At 43.7% G+C, this 24359-nt stretch overlaps 1 protein-coding gene across 1 annotated transcript in view; it reads right to left on the bottom strand.

The window, feature by feature from the left end:
* The window catches only part of LOC147433516 (acid beta-fructofuranosidase-like), a 29445-nt gene extending 9941 nt beyond the window's left edge, over positions 1–19504 (bottom strand). The window contains exons 1-3 of the mRNA XM_086490194.1: positions 18975–19504; positions 18506–18514; positions 17342–18237 (exon numbers count right to left, since the gene is read on the bottom strand). Of these exons, the coding sequence (XP_086346320.1) occupies positions 17342–18237; positions 18506–18514; positions 18975–19374 (1305 nt within the window). The 5' untranslated portion in view covers positions 19375–19504. The remainder of the gene's footprint in view (positions 1–17341; positions 18238–18505; positions 18515–18974) is intronic.
* Positions 19505–24359: the final 4855 nt, after the last annotated feature.

The raw sequence follows: 24359 nt of genomic DNA, 5'->3' as shown, positions 1-24359 counted from the left end.
CCGATACCTCTTCTTTGAAGCCGGATTATGAAAAGCTTGCCAAGACCATCGCGGAGGTGACCAAGGCTACACGATCGGCCAATGATCCCATTCCCAAGAAGATTACGTTCAATAAGCATGACGGTAAGATGGATGCTATTGTCATTTATTCTTGGTTACATCAATTTATATCCTATTTTGCGGTTGTTAAAAAGTCAGATAATAACAAAGTTCTCTTGGCTTTCATGCATCTCACAGGTGATGCCATCACGTGGAAGGATGAGTGGATGGAGAAGAAGGAGAGAGCCCATCAGGTGGCCCACTCTGAGTCTCTCCTCGTTTCCCCTCTCGAGCTTAATTGGGAGAAGTTCGAGGAGGACCTTAAGACTCGCTTCTTAACTCCACAGTACCTAGAGTGATTAAAGGAAGATTTTCGGGCTTTGTCTCAACAAGGTAAACCTGTGATGTCGTATGCTAACCGTGTGTCACAGTTAGGTGGACAATTGAGAAAATCGGATGAGGAAAGATTCGAGGCTTTTCCCTTTAGATTGGACCGCTCGATAAAGTTTGATGTGAAAGCCGATGATCCGAAGACATTATACACTTGGCCCAACTCCAGGAGATGAAGCACAACAAGAGTAAGCTTAAGACGGCCAACAGTAATGGTAAATCTTCCTCTCATGATTCCTCTAAGGATAAGGACAAATGGGAACGGTAACAACAAAAAGAACTCTTCCAATTCTTCTTCTCAATCTAATTCTCGATCTACATTTCAATCTAAGGAGAACTCTAAGGATAAGGGTAAAGGAAAATTTGATAAGCCTCACCTAACACCTGATTAAAGGATTGTTCAAGGAGTTTTAGGTGATCAATTAAGTGAAGAAGAACAGACATTGTATGCAAAGGAATGTAGGTGTTTCCATTGTCATGTCGTAGGTCACATAAAAAAGGAATTTCCTAAGAAAGAATCTGAAAAGGAAACCTCTACTACGTCAAATTCTGACTCTACCCCTCAAGTGAATGCTATGAGTGTGGTAGAGCAAGAAGCTAAACAAGAGGGTACTTTCGAAGAGGATGAACGCATAAAATGTTATGAACATGTTAATGGTCAAAGGATCATTGTGTTGTTTCTTCTGGAAGTTCTCAAGATGTCATCACTGTATCTCTTGTGAAACGTGCTTGTCTTTAGACTTCTCTTATCCCCACCCTCCCATGGGTTCTCTGAAGGCATGGACGCTTCAATCTTTCAAGAATGTGATGATGTCAAATTAATCATTCAACAAACCCAATTCACTCGTCGTTTTGTAGTCTCCAACTTGCAGGATGTGATATCATTTTGGATATTAAGTGGTTTCGCAAGTTCAAGCCCATTATCGATTGGGAGAAGCTCACGTTTCTTATCAAAGATAATGTATAGCGACTCGCAGTCCGTCCTCATTCGAGGCGAGAGCGGTATTCCTCCTCTCCCTCTCATCCCTCACATCTAGGAAAATAGAGAGCTACGTTGAGGAGCCCAAGCAGCGGTCATCTGTCAACCCCACATCAAGGAACTTGGGTATTCTTGATAGGTATAGTAAAGGTTTTCTCAAGGTCAATTCTGTGCTTTCCCAAGATCATCATTCCCCTACACACCATCCCTATCGACCGATGGACATGATCTTCGACCAATTGCATGACGCGAAACACGTAGGTCTCATAAACCGGATAAAAAGAAGCCAAAACCAAGTGAATTCTTGTTTAGGAGGCTTCGTCCTCAGCCCTTACACGGTAAGGTCTTTTGGGTTACCAGTTCTCTTTGTTCGTAAGAAACCAAACTCAATTCAGTTTTGTATGGATTTTAGGGCACTCACGACAAGGATGGTCAAATTCTGGAAGCCGAGACCTCACATGGTCGTTCCTTTGGAGTGTCTACCAGGGGCACAACGAGTTTCTAAAGTGGACTTGATGAGTTGCAGCCACAAGGGTGGATTTCCAAGGAGCAATTCAAAAGAAGTATCGTTGGAGATCATTGTTCCAATCAAAGTCGTCAAGCCGAAGCGTCTTCAAATGCTTCAATTCCAATTTGGCAATAAGAAGGACGCAAAGCAATATTTCCTCAAATTCAAGGATCGAGGGGCACACATGAAGCTGCTTGGGTGAACGAGGAATTTTTCATCAACTATCTAGATTTGCTAGCCTCACACAAGGAGGCCATGCACCTCTGTACCCGTACCTCACCTTATGCACGAGGGGATGTCACGTGCACAAGGCTCTATGTGCCACGTGGACATGCTTCATCAACTTCCACAGCCAATTTTTTCCTTCTTCCTAGATAGGAGTGTCTAGAATCCTAGGAGGATTAGTACTGGCAATTTTGTGAGCCTATTCGTAGGACCGACATGTCCGGATGAGTCCATTAGATTAGATTTTCCAGTTTTGAAACCCTCTTGCATAAATGGTTTGTACATGCGTTTCGACAGGTGTTGTTACACTACGGTGGGCATCTGGCATGACATGCATATAGTTTAGGTTAGAGGAATCCAACAAGCCATTCCCCTGGTGGGCAGATGTGTGACAGTTTCACCTAGAAACTTACCCCCTGGTCAAGCTTAAAAATTAAATCATTTAATGATTTAATTTGTTGGGTTGGTAGACAATTTGCCCTACTAGCCCTTAGCAAATTTATAATCCCTTACCCTTGCCCATAAAAGGAACCCATTTGCCAGAGTTTTATCATCAGTTGCAAGTAGCCCTAGCCAAGGAGCAATCAGCCCAGTGTTTTTGCACAGTTCAGCCAACGTTTTCAGCAGCAAGTCATCAACCCTAGCGTTTTTGTTGGGGAGATCGCCACTTCAGCCCAGCGCCAACAAATCCAGCAGATCAGGCTCAGCATTTTCAGATTTCAGCCTTTTCTTTCACCGAAAAGTGGCTCGGATCTGTGTTCACAGCTTTCCCGTTGCGGTCCAGTACTTTGGTAGCCCATCGAGCCTCTCCTCGGCCATTCCCTCGCTGGCATCGAATGCTCCATTGCTGTCCATCATCTTCATGGTCGAGATCTGTGTTTGCAGCCCTTCATTCCTCTCACATCAGGAGAGCAATTCAGCCCCAGATCTTCCCCTTAGTGGCCATCTTCCCCTTAGTGGCCATCCGCAATCCCACATCGAGAAGGATCCCAAGGTGCATCAAATCAGCCCGGAGGTGCCTCGTCTTGAGGAATTACCGCGGTGACGGTCATCATTCGAGTCAGTAGAGTCTGCACTTGAGGTACTCCATGTGTGTACACACCATTTACGCAATCTAAAGTAAATACCACATCTGCAACGGTGTGTGTGGGGGGGGGGGGGGACTTGAGAGGGTTGGTTAAGACCCCATCGGGTGTCACTCTCCTCTCTCTCTCCCTCCCCCTCTACACATCTCTACCTCTCCCTCTCATTCCTTCTCTTCTTCAGGGAAAAGTAAAAGGAACCATCATTCAAGCTAAAAGGAATATCTAACGCAAGGAAAGAATAATGGTTTTTTTAACTTTTCCCTCTCTTCAAGGAAAAGTAAAAGGAACCATCATTCAAGCTAAAAGGAATCACTAACGCAAGGAAAGAAAGAAAGGATTTGTGAAAGTGTAAAACTAGATCTTCCCCATTGTAATTCCGCTCCACCTGACACCGTACATGCCTGTAATTTGCGGCTAGATTCGCGCCAGAGTTTGTGATGGAAAACACGGAACTGATGTGACAACTATATGTACAGGTATGTGACTTTTTACACCACTTATGAAAGCTGTTGACTTTTGTTAACTTCTGGGGCTATTAAAAGCCAAGAGCTTTTGATTTTTCAAAAGAGGGCCAAGGGCCTTTGAAAGAGTGCCTTAGGTGAGTTATTCTCACTCTACAATTTTGCGAGTTACTCAATAATAAAAATAAACTGTGAGAGGTGCCTAGTTAGGGGCCAATGCATCTAGAATTGGAACTGAACCACTCAATGTCTTGTCTCAAGTGTGAAATTCTCTTTTCAAATCAAGTGTGTGAGTGCTATAGTCAATTCTAGTTGTTATTTTCCATTGGCACGTGGTGCCCTTCCGGTTACAATGGTACCATAGTGAAGTTGCCATTTGCTTTTCTGACAAGCAAGCCAATCCTACACCAACATACAACTGGAAGATATGGATTCAAATGAGAGTATTTGTACTTTGTAATCAATGAATGAGTTGCAAAATTTGCTTTCAAGGCATCCTTGGCACAATTTGCTGGCTCTACAGAACTTACAATAGTTCATGATGCCTCGTAAGGTTGCCTTGGGTGTTATCTCCTCCGGCAGCCGGCCATCAATGGGAAATTCAATAATCCCACTTGGTGGTGTTTTTCGTCAGATGGTTGCAAGAACTTCTATTGCACAACCTTTGTCTCCACCTCTAGCACCACCTCCTGTATTTCATAGTTGGAACCCTTTTGCTAACCCGTCATCATCGTCTTCGCCTTCCTCGCTCTCTAGCAGCAGACACAGAATGGCGGCTCCTGCTTCACCTCAGAGGGACTCTACAACAGCCCCGTCGTCCGACACTGCGGAGCTGACCCTTCGACTTGCTCTCTCGCCAGAAGAGCAAACGAGCTTGATGGCCGAGGTGGAACAACTTCAAGCCACCTCGGTCATCTGCAAGATTCTTGGCACACGGCCCAGCAAAGGCGAGGTTTGGGACTGCTTTAGGCCCGACTCCTCACCGACATGGGCAAGATCACTGCTGTGCAGATTCTCAAGAGAGGATACTACGAGATAGAGTTCGAGTCTCCAGAGATGGCAACCAAAGTGATCTCGATGAGCCCGCTCGGTATTAGGCCAGCTTGAGCTTACTTCAGATAGTGGCATTATGGTTTTGACCCGACTACAGATGTGTTAGAGGAGGCAAATCTTCCGATCTTAGTTTGCTTCCCAAGACTGAAGTGGGAGTATCTTCCACCACTTTCCAGGATCGGCTCCATGATTGGGACACTTCTGGAGTCTACACGCACTTCAACATCAGTCGTGGCCAAGGCCGTCGTAGGGTCACCCACGCTTAGGATTCTTGTTTGGGACGCGCACATACTCCCAAAGGTGTTTTTGCTACCTTGGATAGGCGGTGGTTGGATCAAACACATGTGTCAAGACATTGTAGAGGCTATACCTGCACAATGGAACACCCCTTTGGAGTTGGCACTTCCTTGCTGGATGGGCGCGACTGGAGGTTCTCATTTCAATCAGAGCTTGTAAAGCCACATGATCCTGCAGTTTCTTCGAGGTGCAGAGGGAGGGCCGTCACTGTCAAGGCACCAGAGGTGGCCAAGTGTTGTTTTCAATGGATCAGAGTTTGCATCAGTGGGAGGACGAGTGTCAAAGACCCCGACCCATCTGATCTTAAGACAGGACACTAAGGGCTCTGGGCTTGGGAGAGCCGCCCTTTGGTATGAGTGCGGTGGGACCTGGGGGAGTGGTTCTGGCGGGATCACTTCACGTCAGTTGATCATCCGGGGACCCCCTTTTTCCACTACACAGCTCGGCTGGGTCGTCACATACTAACAACGAGGAGAGAGGCTTGCCCCGCTGCAACGTGTCATTGGCAGGAGGAGGGTCTCACATCCGACTGCTTGGCATGAGAGTGCTTGTGGGATAGCAGACAGCTGAGGAGAGTCACCATGTTTTAGTGCTGGTTGTGCATCGAGCTACTGCAATTGGCAGTTGGGTGGTTCACAATGGCTTCTCGGTAGCATGTGCAGCTTGTGACCACCCACTTGAGACTCAACATCACTGTCTATGGGACTTCCCCATGGCATAACAAGTTTGGTTGCGGATTCTTCGGCTGATGCCTGCGCTTTCTATAGCCAGTCAGTACACTTGGGGTGTTGCAGCCTGGTCTACACTCACGGACCCAACGCTTCGCTTTGAGATCACAAATGTGAAGGGGCAAGTAGCATGTGGGCTATATGTAGCTTGTGGCTTTAAAGTGTAGCATGTGTGCATGGAGGATTACCTCAACAAACGCCCTCGTAAGCTGAAGCTTACACGAAATGCATGGATTCTTATCAAGGAGTCCAATATGGGTTACTTAGGGTAACTACATATGGCTCATAAGATGAATCTAAAGCAAGAGGGTAGGTCTTCCCACCAAACTTTGGGTTTGGGGCAGAGTCTAAACCCATTACAATACATCCTCATAGCAAAGAGTGTTGGCATCCCCTTCTTCTTTTGCTTCTTCCATGACATGTGCGAATCTTTAGAATTCTTTGCATTATCTTTGAAGAAACATCGGTTGGGTGAATGTCCCTTCTTGTTGCAATGAGGGCACACCTTAATGCGGAAGCAATCTTGTGGTTGCTTTTGCCACAATGTGAGTGTTGCAAACTTGGGCACACCAAGTTGCGAGAATCTGGTACGACACACGAGAGAATCACTTAAAATACTTTACAACTTTATCACACTTTGATAATTGGAGTCGACACGGCCCGACGTCATGAGAGAATCGCTTAAATATTTACAACTTTATCACACTTTAATAATTGAGTCGACACGGCCCGGCGTAGTTCCGTGCCCAGAGGTATTGGCCCCAATTTTTGGCACCCCTTTCGGTATTTATTTTTATATTAATGCTTGAGCAAAGTACAACACCAACGGGACCTCTGCTCTCAGACTCTGCATCCAGAGGCTCTGTAGAGTGAGGCCCCTAGGGTCTATTTATTCTTACAAGGGATGCCCCAAAAGCAGAGCCCCAAAGGCAATAAACTCAAAAGCAATTTGTCCCAAAAGCATCTGGTCCCAAAAATTTTGGGGAATTTCCATTTCAAAGTTCTTTATTTATTGAACACAATGTTTCAATCATCTAGTCATCTCATCCGTCCATAAGTCTTGATGCACCTAGATTCCTGGGTAGCCATCTCATCCCGCCAGAACTCTTGATGCGCTCACCACAATATCCCGTCATCTCATTCATATGGGAATTTGATGTACTAGAATCTTATTTCATCATTCATCATTCCTCATGCATCATCATTCTTCAAATTTCAAAAACAAAATTCATCATTTTTATCTTGAATCGACGGATTCATTCCTGAGCTGCCGTTGCCTCCGATTGCTTTTGGATGCAAATTCCTTGCCATGTCATCCTCAATTTCAAGCAAATGGTTCACTTGGTTGCAAAAGAGTCGATGTCCATCTCTATGCTTCCAAATGCTTTCATATGTATGTTCCTTGCTCCTAGTAGTTATCTACATACAGATAACAAGAGCTTCCAAAAACATTAATTGCACACATACTGAAATTTTCTGCAAAAAAAACCCTAATTTTCTAAAATTGTTGGATATAAGATCCGTTTGTGTCAATGCGTAGAGCTTGTTGAAAGGATCAATTTTGCCTTCTATCGCATATCCAAATTCTCAGCCATCGGAGAGATTTTTTAAAGGTCTTCTTGCAAACTATCCTGCGGAAAATTTGTCGTATTCTTCGTTCTTTTCTTTAGCTCCCGCGCCGGATTTCTCTTTTCTTTGCCTGCCCACCGACAGGTGTTATCTCTGTCAAATTCTCCACGAGAACCCATGTGTAATCTGGGATTCTTTATGGCTTATGCCTTGTAAGACAGAGCGATGAAGATGGGAGCGAGCATGCCCGATGCACGATGAAGTAAGGGTGGGAGTGGCTAATAAGTCCAGGGTCGGGACACAGAGATTCTTCAATAACAATTTCCAAAGTGCCCAAGTGCTCTATCTGCTCTTTGGTAGGACCGCTATGCTTTGAGAAAATCACACGCCTGAAGCTTTGATACCACTGTTACAGACTTGGGCACCCCAAGTCGAGAATCTGGCACGACACACGAGAGAATCACTTAAAATACTTTACAACTTTATCACGCTTTAATAATTGGAGTTGACACGGCCTGGCGTAGTTCCGTGCCCAGAGGTATTGGCCTTAAAATCTGGCGCCCCTTTCAGTATTTATTTTTATACTAATGCTTGAGCAAAGTACAACACCCGCATGATCTCTGCTCTCAGACTCTGTGTCCAGATGCTCTGTAGAGTGAGGCCCCCCCCCCTAGGGTCTATTTTTCTTACAAGGGATGCCCCAAAAGCAGTAACCTCAAAAGCAGTAACCTCAAAAGCAATTTGTCCCAAAAGCATATGGTCCCAAAACTGTCCAAACAAGCAGCCCGCGCAATTGGCAAAAATCCGTACAACAGCCACGTCAGCAATCAGCGTTTTTTGCGGAGAGGCGGTACGAAAGCCACATCATCACGTCACTGCATATCGCAGGAATCCGTATTGTTTGTCCACCTCAACATGCGGGTAGCAGTGCCACGTCATCATTTTGTGACAGTGAGCAACCTTTACCATTTACAATCAAATGCGTTTTTTTCAGACCTTCTGTAAGTGCCAATTCTTTTTTCTTCCTCTAGTAGTGAATTGATTACATCTTCAAGTGCGGGAATGGGATCTTTTTCCTTCCACACAGTTACAATGTTATCAAAGCTACTTGGTAGAGCCTTGAGAAGGATAGCGATTTTATCCTCATCTGGAACTCGTCACTCAGCATAGACAAGTTGAGTTGAGATAGAGATACTCTTGAGAATGTTAACAAGGCTAGTGACATCATCTTGCACTTGCATTGTGAGGCCGTAAAGTTGAATTTTGAGGCTCATCTTGGAGTGCTTACCTCGAGGACCAAAAAGATGCTCTAGCGTTTGCCAAGCATGAAGTGCGGATGTAGCATCATCTATGTGGTGAATGAAGTCGTCTTCGAGTGCAGTGATAATGATTCCAAGTGCTTGCTCCTCTTTGGCTTGTTGTTGAGCATTCAAGGTTCGTGTCGAGGCCTCCCCCGAATCGGATGGTAGTTTTACATCGCTCCAAAGATTCTTTTTCATAAGCCCCCCCTTTACCTTCGTTTGCCCGGTGTGAAACCTGACGCCGTTGAACTTGTCGATGTTTTTGGTGGACAATGTGTGCTTATAGGGCGGTCTTACCAAACAATGTGGCAGTGTCTGAAACCCTTTGACAATATAAAGTGCAAAATAAGGGAGCCTACTATCTCAAATGGGGCATACAAGTGAGTTTTGGTTACAAGCACAGAGACAAATAGAAGCTTAAAAATTAAAAAACTTGAAGATTTCAATGCTCTTGAAAGTTTGGTGCCTTTATGTTCTTGGGAATGCCCTTACTGCTGCATTGTTGTGAGAGTGACACAGTAGCACCAATATAGCATAATGGGGAAGGCCCTACTTTTATGAGGCCAAGGGGTAGGAAACCAGCCTTGGGGTTGGATGCTGTGAGAATAGCCTTTTACAAAAAAATTAAACCCCTTTTTTTAATGGAGTCTGGATGTTGACAGCCGACAGAGACCATTTGACAAGGGCAGCTGCAGTCAAGGAGAGTAGAGGTGAAGAACTCTAAGGAGACGTTGATTGCAGACGAGTAGCCAATTACAAGGCGGGGTCGGTCAAGCAACGCGAGCAGATTGGCGGGCACCTTGGACACCTTGAGCGGCTCTGTAGGCTTTTGTGTAAAATCTACAAACCGTTGACGAGCTTTAAATGCTGTGAGGCAGCCTGTGGGTCCAAGGATGAGCATCAATTGTAGACTCGAAAGGCTTGATGATGTAGGGAGAAAAGGCGAGGACGAAGGGCCTTGCAGCACAATGATTGCATGACAAGGCAGTGGAGTCAATGATCAGCTGATGGGCATGCAGTGTTGGCAGTGGGGTTTTCAAGGGGCAAAGGGCTCCAGGGTAGCCGCAGGTGAGCTAGGCAGCGTTTGGTAGATAACGATGAGCGGGAGCTGGGGAAGAGGTAGCGGCCAGGGAGGAGTTGACATGGAAGTGTTGGGATTCAGGCCAACTGGCCGGACATCCCACTTACTACTAACCCATCTACCAACTTAACCCATGTATACACTTATTCTTTAATACAATAGAATAAGGAGCTGCAATAGGATAACGTTGCTGTGCGCTCCACGCAAAGCAGGTCTCTCTCTCTCTCTCTCTCTCACTTGCACTCGCACACGCTTCCTGCGGCACCTTCAACTGGTATCAAAGCAAGGTTTGTGCTTGCCGTTTTCACGTCCGCGTACGCGCGCACTTTCAAAAGTGCAAACAGGTTTCCGATTTCGGCATCGGCAAATTCAACGTTCCCAGAGCGTTTCCACCAGGTGTCCTAGCGTTTTACCCCCCTTGCGAAGCTGTTCGTGCAATCGAAAGCTTCATCCAAGCTACGCTTCAGGAGTTGTATTTTTCAACTCCACTTTTGCTACAGCTATAGGTACAGGTGTAGGACACAGGTGCAGGTTGTTCAAAGACTATTTTGGGAAGGTATATAGCCGTTTTATGGCTATTATGTGTTATTGAGATGGTGTTTATGGGCTGAGTAGGAGCACTTTTCGGCACGACATAGTCTCGGGTTTTTCAGGCATCCATCTCCTCACAGGTTCTTGCATACATACAGGACATCCAGGTTTCTTACAGGTTGCAGTGTTTATGTATCAACACAGATTTCAGTGGGAGTACTTGATGCGCATATGCATTGTTTATGCACTTTCAATAGTGCTTGAGCTCCTTTAGAGCGGTTTTACTCCCTGTAGGGTTTGTTTACTGCTTGCACATTTTGTTTGGCGCCTGTTTGAGCGCGTATACTGCACCTTGCAGTATTGTTGACAGTGGATGTACGTTGAGTTGTGGAAATTGCCATATGTACCTTTTGTGGACCCGATTTGGCTTGTTTTTGGCAGTCCTGATCGTTTCTGAGACTCGGTTCGGAGGCCCTTTTTGAGACTGGGCTTGTTTCTTGTCTAATAACCTTTTGTGAGGGTCGATAGCGTGAGGTTTTTTTAAGCTGGGGGATTCTCGAATGTTGAGATTGGGGATACAGGTTGCTAGAGTACCCCTTTTTCGTGGCTTCGCCATAGGACATGTATAGAGAGGGCTAGGAGCATTTGACGCCGTGTTGGCAGTCTTGGGTCAGCTTTTTGACTTTTTATGCACAGTTAGTGGTTGATGCGCCTGTCTTATGCTTTGAGAGCATTACTTTTGATGCGTTATTGATCTCTTGTGACAGTTTTGGATTGAGATTTTGTCAGTTTTTCTAGGGAAAGCTCTGCCGAATTTTTCCCAGAATTACCAGTGTTTATCGCCAAATTATCTTTAGCTTGCAGCCATGTCATCTAGTGGTAAAAATGATATTTACAATATCCGGAAATTTGATGGGACGAATTTTGCCATCTGGAAAGAGCAGATTCAAGATGTTCTTATATAAAAAGGCTAGCTGGATCCTATCATGGAGCGGCCAGATGTTGAGTTGGGAGAAACTTGATGCTAAGGCCAAATCTACCCTCCGTTTGCATTTGGCCGAATCTGTGTACTTTACTATAGTTGGAGAAAGGACTGCTAGAGATGTATGGGATAAGTTGTGTTCCAGTTACGAGAACAAAAGTGCCATTAATAAGGTTTTCTTGATGAAGAAGATGTTTGACCTTCGTATGAAGGAAGAGGGCACGATTTCTACTCACATTAATGAGTTCAATATCATTTTCACTCAATTGACCACTCAGGGGTTGGTCTTCGATGAGGAAATCAAATGTATCTTCTTGCTATGCAGTTTACCCACGTCTTGGGATATGTTCTGTACTGATGGGACGAATTTTGCTATCTGGAAAGAGCAGATTCAAGATGTTCTTATACAAAAAGGCCGGCTGGATCCTATCATGGAGCGACGAGAGGGCGAGTATACAGATGTTGAGTGGGAGAAACTTGATGCTAAGGCCAAATCTACCCTCTGTTTGCATTTGGCCGAATCTGTGTACTTTACTATAGTTGGAGAAAGGACTGCTAGAGATGTATGGGATAAGTTGTGTTCCAGTTATGAGAACAATAGTGCCACTAATAAGGTTTTCTTGATGAAGAAGTTGTTTGACCTTTGTATGAAGAAAGAGGACACTATTTCTACTCACATTAATGAGTTCAATATTATTTTTACTCAGTTGACCACTCAGGGTTTGGTCTTCGATGAGGAAATCAAATGTATCTTCTTGCTATGCAGTTTACCCTCGTCTTGGGATACGTTCGATTAGCAACTCAGCACCTGGTACCGGTCTAGTGTACAATGACTTCCTTGGGAGTCTGTTTACCGAGGAGATTCGCAGAAAATCTCTTGAAGGCAAGAAGGATGGTGATGCGTATGTTGCTAGTGATAGATAGAGGGGTCGCACTCAAAGTCGTGCCAAAAGCAAGGAACGTGGAGGCTCACACTGTAAGTCTCGGGGTTCTATGCGTAATGTCGAGTGCTACCACTGCCATAAAAAAAGACATGTGAAGAAGGATTGCAGGAAATGGCAGCAAAGCAAGAAGGATAAACAATCCGGTGAAACTTCTAAGTCTGATGATTCAAACAAGGGTAAAGAAAAGTTAGAGGAGATCAATGTGCTGGAGTCTTCAAATGCTCCTATTGTAGAGACTCTTCCAACGGTTGTTATGCCACTTACCTCTGACGTATTGGTCTTCACAGCAGATCTACCTGTCGAGGCTCTTGTTACAGAAGATGCACAGTATGCACAGAATTGGATAGAACCTGCACAGAATTGGATAGTAGGTTCTGGTGCGAGTTTCCATGTGACACCACATAGAGAGTGGTTCTCTACTTATTCTCACTCTTGTGGCAAAGTGAGACTTGGGTGATGCTTATGAACTAGACATTGAGGGTGTCGGAAACGTCAAATTGCATCTAAGGAATGGCACGCACTTTACTTTATGTAATGTCAGACATGTGCCCAAGTTGACTAAGAGCTTGTTTTCTGTTGGTCAGCTTGATGATTTGGGCTACAACACCACATTTGGCAATGGCTCGTGGATAGTATGCAAAGGTAATCTTGTTGTACTCAGAGGTCAGAAGCATGGTACCTTGTATTCCATGCATGTGTCAGATGTTGGTTATAATTACATATCTATAGCCAAGCTGTCGTCTACTGAGTTGTGGCATTGCCGGCTAGGTCGTATTAGCCAAAAAGGAATGAGAACTCTGACTCATTTTGGCTACTTACCTGTCTTATCTTATGTTGACTTTCTTGTTTGTGAGCACTATATCTATGGCAAACATACTAGATCCGTGCACTTACCATCGGGTCAAAAGCGTGCTGAACCTCTAGATTTAGTACATAGTGATGTTTGTGGTCCTATGCCAACCAAATCTCTAGGGGGGGAAAACTATTTTGTGACATTCATAGATGACTCTACTCGAAAGGTGTGGGCATATCCTTTGAAACATAAGGATCAAGTTCTTCCTGTGTCCAAATTTTTTTGGCACTTGTTGAGAATCAGTATGGCAAGAAACTCAAGAGGTTGCGGACTGACAACGGTGGAGAGTATGTCTCCAAGGAGTTTGACAATTTTTGTGCTAAAAGGGGGATTAAAAGGCAGATTACTGCACCATACACACCAGCTCAGAATGGAGTTGCTGAGCGCATGAATCGTACAATTTAGGAAAGAGTCACAACCATGCTTTCTAGGACAAATCTCACACAAGGCTTTTGCGTAAAAGCTGTCTTGACCGCAGTGCACATTATAAATCGTTCGCCTAGTACGCCATTGGATTATGAGATTCTAGAAGAGTTATGGTCTAAACGTAAGCCCCACTATGACCATCTACGTGTTTTTGGTTGTGAAGCTTATGCTCACGTGCCTAAACAACTTCGACAGAAGTTAGAGCCAAAGTCACACAAATGTATTTTCATTGGATATGGTGCAGATAGAGAGATGGGATATTGTCTCTGGCACCTGGAATCTCGTCGAGTCATTCGTAGTTCAGATGTGATGTTCAATGAGTCGAAGATGCATAAACAACCTATCAAGGAAATAGAAATTCGGAGAGTCACTTTTGAGGATGTTGCCTCAAAGACAGTGAAATCAACTCAGCGGGCTAGTGATGTACCTTCCACTAGCAATGCTCCAGAGGGAGCGGATAGCAATGGTCAAGGAGTGAGACGGTCTACTAGAGTCTCTCGTCCATCTGCGCGTTTCGAGCCAGGTCTTGATTACATCATGTTGACTGATTGCGGTGAGCCAAGCTGCTACCAAGAAGCCATGATGACGGATGATGTGGTGAAGTGGGAGCAGGCCATGGAATCTAAGTATAACTCGATTCTGGCTAATGACACTTGGGACTTGGTAGAACTGCCAAATGATGCGAAAGCTTTACCTTGCAAATGGGTTTACAAGAAGAAATTTATTTCAGGTGATCCAAATCCAAAGTTCAAGGCTCGACTTGTAGCCAAAGGGTTCAAACAGCAAAAGGGAGTCGATTTTGATGAAATCTTCTTACCTGTGGTCAAGATGACAACGCTTAGAACCGTACTTGGTCTTGTAGCGATTGAGGACATGGAACTTGTCGAAATGGATGTGAAGACAACATTTCTTCACGGGAATCTCGATGAGAATGTTTACATGCAGCAGCCTGAAGGGTTTATTCAGGGGAACGCATCTCGTGAGGAGCTAGTATGTAAGCTCAAAAAGGCACTTTATGGCTTAAAGCAGGGTTCAAGGCAGTGGTATCATAAATTTGATGCATGTATGAGGTCTCAAGGGTATAAAAGGAGCGAAAAGTATCACTGCTTGTACACAAGAAAGCTAGATGATGGCTCGATGATCATTCTAGTTCTGTATGTTGATGACATGCTTATAGCTGGGAAATCCATTGCGGAGATTGCCAACTTGAAGAAAACACTTAGCAACAATTTTGCAATGAAAGATTTGGGGGATGCTACACACTTTCTTGGCATGCGAATCAAAAGAGATCGCAAACGTCGTATTCTTGAGTTATCTCAGGAAACATACATTGAGAAACTTTTGCAGCGTTTCAATATGCAGGGGAGGAAAGCATTGAGTACCCCAATGCAGGCATTCTTGAAACTCAGCAAGAAAGATGCACCCAAATCTGATGATGAGCGAGTTGAAATGGCTAAGGTACCATATTCTTCGGCAGTGGGTAGTCTCATGTATGCTATGGTAGCCACAAGGCTAGACATTGCTTTTGCAGTGGGAGTGGTGAGCCGATATATGGCAAATCTTGGCAGCAAGCATTGGGAAGCAGTGAAGCACATTCTTAGGTTCCTCAAAGGTACGGTTCGTAGGTGTTTACGCTTCTGAAATAGTGATGCATCCATCGTGGGCTATGCGGATGCAGACTATGCGGGTTGTGTCGACAATAGGAGATTGACATCTGGCTATGTCTTCATATTTGCTGGAACATCAGTATCTTAGAGGTCATGTCTTCAAGATTGTACGTCGTCTTCCACTACGGAAGCAGAGTACGTTGCATTGTCGGATGCAAGTAAAGAGGTTGTATGGTTATCTCGCTTGGTCAGAAATCTTGGCATTGATGAGACTCCAATGATATATTGTGATAGTCAGAGTGCTCTTGCATTGGCAAGAAATCCCGTGTTTCACTCCAAATCGAAACACAGTGAAGTCAGGTATCATCTCATGAGAGATTTCTTGGCCAAAAAGCTCATTGATTTGGTCAAGGTACACATTGACGACAACCCAGCCGATCCCTTGACGAAAGGCTTAGCTTTGAAGCGGTTTACGCACTGCAGTGAGTTGATGGATATAGGTTGAAGCCACTATATTGCTTCACGGTTGTACATACCAGGTCACTTGGACTACATTTGCCTTCAAGTGGGAGTTTGTTGGGATTCACGCCAACTGGTCGGACATCCCACTTACTACTAACCCATCTACTAACTTAACCCATGTATACACTTTCTTTAATACAATAGAATAAGGAGTTGCACAACAGGATAACGTTGCTATGTGCTCCACCCAAAGCAGGTCTCTCTCTCTCTCTCTCTCTCTCTCTCTCTCTCTCTCTCTCTCTCTCTCTCTCTCTCTGCTCTTGCACTTGCACTCGCACACGCTTCCCGTGGCATTCTCAAGCAGCGCGCATGCCTGTGAGTGCTAAGCACCAACGGCAAGTGCTTATGATAGAGAGCTGGTATAGGGCAGGGTGGTGAGGATGTCAGCAACACGAGATAGACTCCAGGCCCCAGGCTTGGCTTAATAAACCAAAATCTCTTTTTCTGGAATAGGGTGGGCTCCCACTATTAGCAGCTTTTTAAGGGTATTAAAGATTTTTCTGGCTTCTAAGCCGCACACACTCACACACCTATTTATGGGATGTACACACAAACACAAACTCACACACACCCAAACATAGCACAAAGTGGGCAATGGCGTTGAGTTGCTTCTCGACCTCGGAATGTAGCGCTTAAGAGCTTGTCAGACGATCGCTCTCTCCACACGCAAGTGATGCAAGCAAAAGAGATATTGAGAGAAAGTAATTAAAGAAGCGAAACATACAAAAACCTGACACTGAAATGCAAATGCAAATAATCCTAATTAATGGTGCTCAATGAAAGAGCTTATTAGAGAGTAAATGCACCTAATCACATGCCTAATCAAATGTTTGATGAGGTTAGTGGCTCAATGAACTAACACCATGAACATATCCCACAATCATAGGCCGATTAAGAAGTAGATTAGGAAATGCTAATCATGCCAAAGCTCTAATACTACTTGTAATGCCTATGGTGGATAGACCAACGAGGCATTCATCATGGTGAGAGCTTCATTACAAATTAGTAGCAAATAAATTGGAGAGAGTGTACTTAATAAAATGGACTTGCTAGATTGATTAGAATGAGAGAGAGAGAGAGAGAGAGAGAGAGAGGGGGGGGGGGGGATACGCACCACAAATGTGAAGGGGTAAGTAGCATGTGAGCTACAATGTAGCTTGTGGCTTTAAAGTGTAGCATGTGTGCATGGAATGAGAAGTATGTGTTAGGGATCTCTAAGTAGGTTGTATCCATGCACATAGGGGTGCATGCTTGGCTTTAGGGATTGTTCATACATGGAGTGTAAGCTAAAAGGCTTACCTCAACACATTGGCTCCAAAGATTGGCGCCCCTTTCAGTATTTCTTTATTATTGCTTCGCAAAGGTACAGCTCCCGGAGGGTCCAACTCCCTCAAAGACTTTAGAGTGGTCCCCTCTGTCCTTATAAACATTACAAGGGACACCCAAAAGCATAGCCCCAAAAACATCAGTTCTAAAAGCACTTCAGGAAGCTGAGGACTGATGGAAGCTGTGGGGGTCGCACGAGAGGAAGAGGGCAAGGGAGGCAGCTGGGAGGGCTGGGCGTGGGGTATGCAGGCAGCTGAGTGCGAAAGCTGGGTGCGAGGGCTGTGTGTAAGTCTGGGCGTGGGTGGGCAGGCTAGGGTTGCGAGCAGGTAGGGTTTACCAGCAGGCAGTAGGGTTCACGCTGCAGTCTCTCTCCTCTCTCCCTCTCTCTCTATTATATGAAAAGTCCCTCCTTATCTTATAGAAACAAGTCAAACCTGGACACCAGACCAGCCCTTGTTGACGTCATCTTGGCGAGTGTCTGACTCATTGATCCACCCAAATAGAATGCGGCGCTGCAGGAGTGGGTCATAAAAAGTCTTGGATGCATAGAAGCGCCCATAGTCATAACGATATCCTCGAGTCAGGTCTAGATCAGTATCATCTGGCGTAAATGTAAAAGACTCTGCATCATATTTTCCAATACTATAGAAATCCAGCTTGCTGTCATCCATGCTCGCCTTGAGCACATGCTTTACTTCTCCTCCCTCCTTACTCATCACGCTGGATGTGTCCAGCCCTGTCCACTCCCCAGATGCCACAATCGGATAGAAATCCACACACTCCCACATGCCACTGCCGTCCACGCTATGCAGAAACTTGTCTGGTAGCAGCTCCCAGCTGACAAAATCCATGCTCTGATACAACAGTGCCATACCAGTGTGAGTGGGACGAAAATGGGAACCAATGGCTATTGTCCATAGGCCATTCTTGCCACGCCAGGCTGTGGTGGGATCTCGGAAGTCGGTGACATTGACGAAGGTTGGAGGGGTAACCACTGGATTTTCAGCAATTTTGGTCCACTCAACTAAAAGATCATCTGAAGAGTTTTTTGGAAACACCACGTTTTGCACTTGAACAGACTCATTTGTGGAGCCGGTGTACATGATGGCCGGAATTACACTATTGTTTTCCCTCGGGAGCATTGTCGCTGACCCTGTCCAAACACCATTCTCATCATACCAGTGGTCCGGAACCATTGCTAGGGGTTGCACATACAGCCAGTGTATGAGGTCCTTGGAGACCGCGTGGCCCCATGAGATGAGCCCCCAATAAGCCTCGCTTGGATTGTACTGATAGAAGAGGTGGTACCACCCATTGTAGTACAGAGGAGCTGCATCAGCACAATAGTCCTTATAATAATCTCAACCAGAAAGCTCTCTTTATTTTCAGAGAAAAGCTAATTTCTCGACCTGAGGTTCACCTATCATATCAGCATGGACACTCACATGATGTACACATATGTATAACCATTTTTCTTTATGATGAATCAAAAAACCCCAATGGCAGGCATTCTTACCATTGGGATTTCTTAGCCTAATAATCTTGTCACGAAGCTGTGAGGGTAATAAAAGTCCGTTCAAATTAATGAGAACACTTACCATCGGGATCTGTACAATTGTCGGTGATTCCCAGCAACAACGGCGCGGTAAAGTCGAGAAGCAGCACATGAACAAAATTTTAAAAGTTTAGTTTCGGTATTGAAGCAATGTGCTAGCCAAACATTTTTTTGAACCAATGCAAAAAAGAATGAAGCTGAAAATTTCCCGTTTCTTTTTTTAAGTGCTTGCAGCTTTTTTTAATTTAGCAGGGAAAAATACACTGCAAGAACAGTAACGTTAAATAACAGTCGGCAGTAAACTAAAACTATCACACGGTAACACACCCTGTTCCCATGTCCTAATGAATGAGAGAGAGAGAGAGAGAGAGAGAGAGAGAGAGATGACTCATTGCATTAAAAAAATTGTGAGATGACTCATGAGATTCTGCAGAAAGAATCCAGCTATGTCAACTTTCTTGTATACATGGCTTTACTAACTATGCCTCCTTTGAGAAGGTATGATGGCATACCATTCATCCAATTGTTTGGGGGCTGGAAGTGGAAGTTGGTGCGCAGTGATGCAAACGCCGATGCATTCCAAGGAGAGTCCTCTCGAGGCCACAATTCCGCCTCAGAGGCTTCTTTGCTCTTGGGAGTGTAGCTACTCTGCAAGCTCCCTTGTTCATATGATTTGACAACAAATGGTGAGTGCCACAATCCTTGATTTAGTACGGTGGCCATTAGAATGGCTGCACTGCACAGCAAAGCAAGAAGCATAGGTGCCAGCAAAACATGATGCACCAACACTCGACATCCGTGAAGACCAGATGCCTGAAGGCCGTGCTTATCATCTTCACGAATTTGAGGAAACCCAATGAGGGGCTGCTGAAATGACTGTTTCAAGGCGTGCCCTGCACCTTGCCCAGCCATAGCTTTGAACGCAAGCTTGCTTGCGCTTTAAGTATCTGGCAAGCCTACTTTTCCGAAAATTCATTGTCACTGGCCTCACTACTACGGATATCGTGCAAGAAAACTTCGTCACACACACACTCCACACACAGGACTCTGAGCGCTCTCTCTCTCTCTCTCTCTCTCTCTCTCTCTCTCGTGCACGAAACAACCACCTCAATGTCGAAACAACGACCTCCACGTCTGAGGTCTCCATCAGCAAGAAAGGGTAGCTCTCCTTTATAACTGAGAAAACGCCCACCTTGAACCTCCCCACCCCAGTCTGTGATATACGGCAGTGCAGCCAACAGCATCCACAATAATCTGCATGGGTCGCAATTGACTCGCAAACAAGACGATGGCATGCACTGCCTTCACAAAGTTAGGTGGCGTGCCCTTTTTCTTTTCAAAACCGAAAAGTAGAGATTCTTAACTTTGTAGTTTATACTTTACTTAATACTTAATTACATACTTTATTCTATAGTGTATTTCATAAGAAGTAATGGTAATACGTAATGGCTTAAAAAAAAACTAAATTCACTACCTGCATGCATAATGCTAGGAAAATCTAAAGAGGAGAAAAGTAATATGAACATATTAATCATTATGTCTGAACCACCAAAAAAAAAAAAGAAGCAAGATTATGTCTAAATCACATGTTAATGATTATGCGTGAACCACAACAAAAAAAGGAGAAATTGCAAGATTCCTTAGCAAATTCTCTCTCTTTCTATAAACTCTCGCAATTGGAAATAGGGGGCACTATCCTCTAGGCTTCTCGAGAAGCCCTTTGCCTCGCAAGTGGTTGGACCTTCTCTCTCTCTTCTCAAAGCTACAACTCTCTCTCTCTCTCTCTCTCTCTCTCTCTCTCTCTCTCTCTCTCTCTGTGTGCAAACCCTCAGGAGGCTCTCTGCGTAGGAGAGACTACTCTCTTAGCTCTATGTGTGTGTGTGTCACGCCTTTACCTTGAGGGCCTCTGCACAGGAGAAATTGGCCCTCTGTTGCGCGAACAACTCTGTGTGTGTGTGTGTGTGTGTGTGTGTGTATGTGCACGCGTGTGCGCATGCGTGATTGCCAGCTCTTGAGGAGTGGGCGGGGGGGATGCAGAGCGAGGGTAGAAGGGGAAGGCAGGGGCAAGGTTGGGAGGAATAAGTAGGTGATATCTAATGGCTTTAAAAAAATTGAATTCACTACCTACATGCATAGTGCAAGGAAACTCTAAAGAGGAGAAAAGGCCAAAAAAGGAAAAAACCCAAGATATCAATTCAACCCTTTATATGGACATGAAAAATCTTTTGACTTTCCATTTTAATAGGGCTTTTCATTTTCTAACTCACCCTTCACTTATACATTTGAGATGTTTTGAAAGGATTTTTATTTTTCTGAGATTGGGCGCACTAGTGTAATTTATACTTAACTTAATACATATAGTATGGCATCCATTTCTGGCTTGTTTTTGAGTTTATTGGTTGGAATTTGTCCAGATTCCACTCGCTCCGTCCTCAAGCCCTTGGCTTCAAAGTTACCAATCAAAATTTGTAGGCTTGGATTCAAACCCTGAGCGATTCATCCTCACAATTCTAACAGATCTAGGCTAAGCCACACAATTGGATACCCATATTGTACTCATATTGTAGGACTAGTGACAGCCTATTAATAAAACATATATATGTCCAGGTCCCCCCGTCTACTTGTGTGCGTGTCCCCCTCGCCCTGGTGCGATGGACAACTTCGTTGCCCCTGCTCGTGGTGTCAGGTGGTGCCCTCGCGTCCACCCAACTACTCGTCCCATGGCTCACTCCTCGTCACCTTCACACAGAGGCTATCCTTGCATTTGTTGCACTTTCCTTTACTTTTCACTCCAAGCTTGCGTTGCCAATCTTTCTAAATTCCCTCTAGTGAGCTATTTGTGGGAGTGTGGGTGCAATCCCTTAAAACTAGATGCACATTGCAAAAGCCAAAAGAAGGTCTGTCTACTGCAAAACATGAAAACAATGTGTTGAAAGGTCATTCCACAAAATCTACACGATCCCTTATTCTGAGATTGAAGGAGAAACAAATTAAAGCCCTACCCAACCAACTGTTTAAATAGGCTATCCATGCCTCCACATATAGCACCCCTTGTCATGTGTGTATCTTATAGAATAGGCACTCTATAGCCCCTATCCCATAGGCTCGTAGCCTTAGGACCATTGTCATGGGATCACATCCCCTTGAAGAATATTTTTTATCCTAAAAAAGAAACATGGAAAATCTCTTTGTACAAGCACGAATGTTTTCCTAAGTATAAACCCGCTTCAAGTCTACCCTTATGTCCTGACTAAAACCTAATCATATGCTCACAGCATATATTAAACCTTATGACAACAATCAAACTAACAACTAAAATCTATAGAGATACTTTTACTTTGTCCAAAAGGGATCGTAGGTTAACATAAGAGCCTACCCTCTACAGAGGGGCTCGTTGTTGTGAGAACCACTTAGTTCATACAACGTTGGTGTCCCATACCACCAAAAATGCATAAATAGTTAATGTAAAGTCCAAATGTGAAGCCACAGTTATGCAATCAATGACTATCATTGTGGGCTTCCAAAACAAGCTTGATGTCCAAATAGCTAGAGTAAAAGTCAATTATTCTTTCTTGATGTTGAGGGTCACTCTATGGTCCATAAATTTTTGCTATTGACCGACTCTTGCAACACTCATTAAATAAATTTCCATACATGCACTTAAATACTCATTAAAAGCATCTTGTGGTTTAAACTAGACGTAGGAGAAAATATTTCAGCAACCTCGAGGTTGGGTTCATGGTGTTGCTATCCAAGTGACTTGCAATCTTTGCAAGACAAACTCAACACATTGCCTTATAGAGTATTAGCCATTAAAAAGTCCTTTACTAGGACCTCAACGAGTCATCTCCCTTAGATTGGAGGAAAAGCACATCAAAGATCCACCCATCCAACTCCTTATATATGCTACCCACGTCCCCATTTAAAGGACCCCTTCCCATGTGCTGCTCAACTCCTCGAATAGGGAGCATCTACCCTCTATTTCCCATACGCTCCTAACTACTAGGCTCTCAGTCATACTAAGCCCTATACTTGTAGTCGTAGGTCCATTTTGCCCATCCAAGTAGATGGGGAAAACTCTATAGGATTGCAAAGCTTTTACACCTCTTGATTAGATGACTGCTCTTAAGCCACCTAAGTAGAAATTTCTTGCTTATCTATTGTACAACAATTTATATAACTTGTTGAAGTCATGAGGTACTCCCTGCCGAGAGCTCCTACCTACCACCTTCATTGCCAATTGCAAGTTCGCACTGTGAGGCCTGCCAACAATAGGTAATTTGTGAGGTGAGTGGGCTAGCATCGTAGCATCCAGAGGGCTTGAATGCTAGGCTGTTATGCAAGGCGGGGGGTTCAATGAACAAGCAGGGCTCGATCTCTCTCTCTCTCTCTCTCTCTCTCTCTCTCTCTCTCTCTCTCTGTTGCATCAGTCACAACTTGCTTATCCTCCCCTTATCCCTATCTAAGCCTTGTATAAGGGTTCCTTCTAGCACAAATCTCCCTGCCTCTTATACTCTACAAACTCACCCTCCCCCCTCTTCTGTGCAAACTCCTCCCCACCCTATCTTGAGGATGCTTCACCTAACCTGCAAGCTCCTACACCTCCTTGCCATCAACCACCCAACCTTAAATAAGTTGCAAGCTCCCCCTCCATTCCCAATTATAAGAGCGCTCCTCACGTCACCATCAACCACCTTGCTTCTCCTCACACCTGCAAGCTCTTCCAACTCCTCACCATCAACCACTTGACCATTCTCACCTATAAGCTCCTGCAACTCATGAGATCAATGACGTGATAGCTCCTCGTTGTGTAGGTCACCTCCCAGTGCAACCCTGTGGCCTCATCAGTTTAAAACGTTTTATCTAAGAGAGAAAGCAAAAAAAAGTTGAAAATAAAGTTTATGCATAGAAAGCTACTTGAATGTTAGAGAAATAAATGTCTATTGGATAAATTCTAAAATTATTTAGTAATCATTATGGTTGTTCAATTTTCAAAAATATCCAACCTTAAAACATGCAAAAGAATAGGTAAAGAATCAATAATAGTATATTTTTAACTAGCAAACTAGATAGCTTTTAAATTTTCAATAAATCTAATATTAAATAATTCACCAAAACACACACAAAAAATCAGAATGATTAAAGAAGCAAAATAGTTTATTATAGTTTACAAATTTTTAATGGAATTTTATTTTTTTCTAAATATAAACCAAATAAAAAACCAACAAAATAGATAGCTTTTACTTTTTTTGAAAAAAATTACTATTTATCTATTTAAAAAAGGGGCAAGAGCTAAGTAGAATAACTAATCTTTTGTTCTTTATTTTATTTACATGGATATTTATAATCTTTATCTAGATAGAAAAGCCAAATATTAATTAATGTATAGATTATTTTATTAAAACCAAATAAAACTAGATTCAAATCTTTAGACTGTAAAAAATTTAAAAAATAGCATAAGCATAGTAAAAAAGTTTCAAAAAATAGTAAAATGGAAAAGAAAATAAAAAGATGAATTATTGAGCTCAAAAGTAAATACTTTAAATGCAAATATAGACTCTAAACATAAGAAAGTAACTTTGATGTGAACCAATCAACAATCTGGGGGCTTTCCTCTCTCTCCCTCTCTCTCTCTCTCTCTGTCTCTCTCTCTCTCTCTCTCTCATTCATTTAGGTTGAATTTAAGTTGTAATCCTATCAATAGTTGCTCGTAATAATTTACTTTATGCGTTCTATAAAGGGTTTGATTTTGTAAAAAATGGTTGCTTTAATATGTTTATTATTATAAAAGAATATTTTAATTTCAACAAGCATATCAAACTTTGTTTGTATTTGTCAATATTAGAAGATACATAGTGTAATTGTCACTTGACCATATTATATGATTGTGTGCATGT

This window comes from Adiantum capillus-veneris, chromosome 19, assembly GCF_014529385.1.
Source record: "Adiantum capillus-veneris isolate H3 chromosome 19, ASM1452938v2, whole genome shotgun sequence".
Lineage (NCBI taxonomy): Eukaryota > Viridiplantae > Streptophyta > Polypodiopsida > Polypodiales > Pteridaceae > Adiantum > Adiantum capillus-veneris.
Note: the sequence above shows the minus strand (reverse complement) of the source record. Positions and strands in the feature narration are given on the sequence as shown.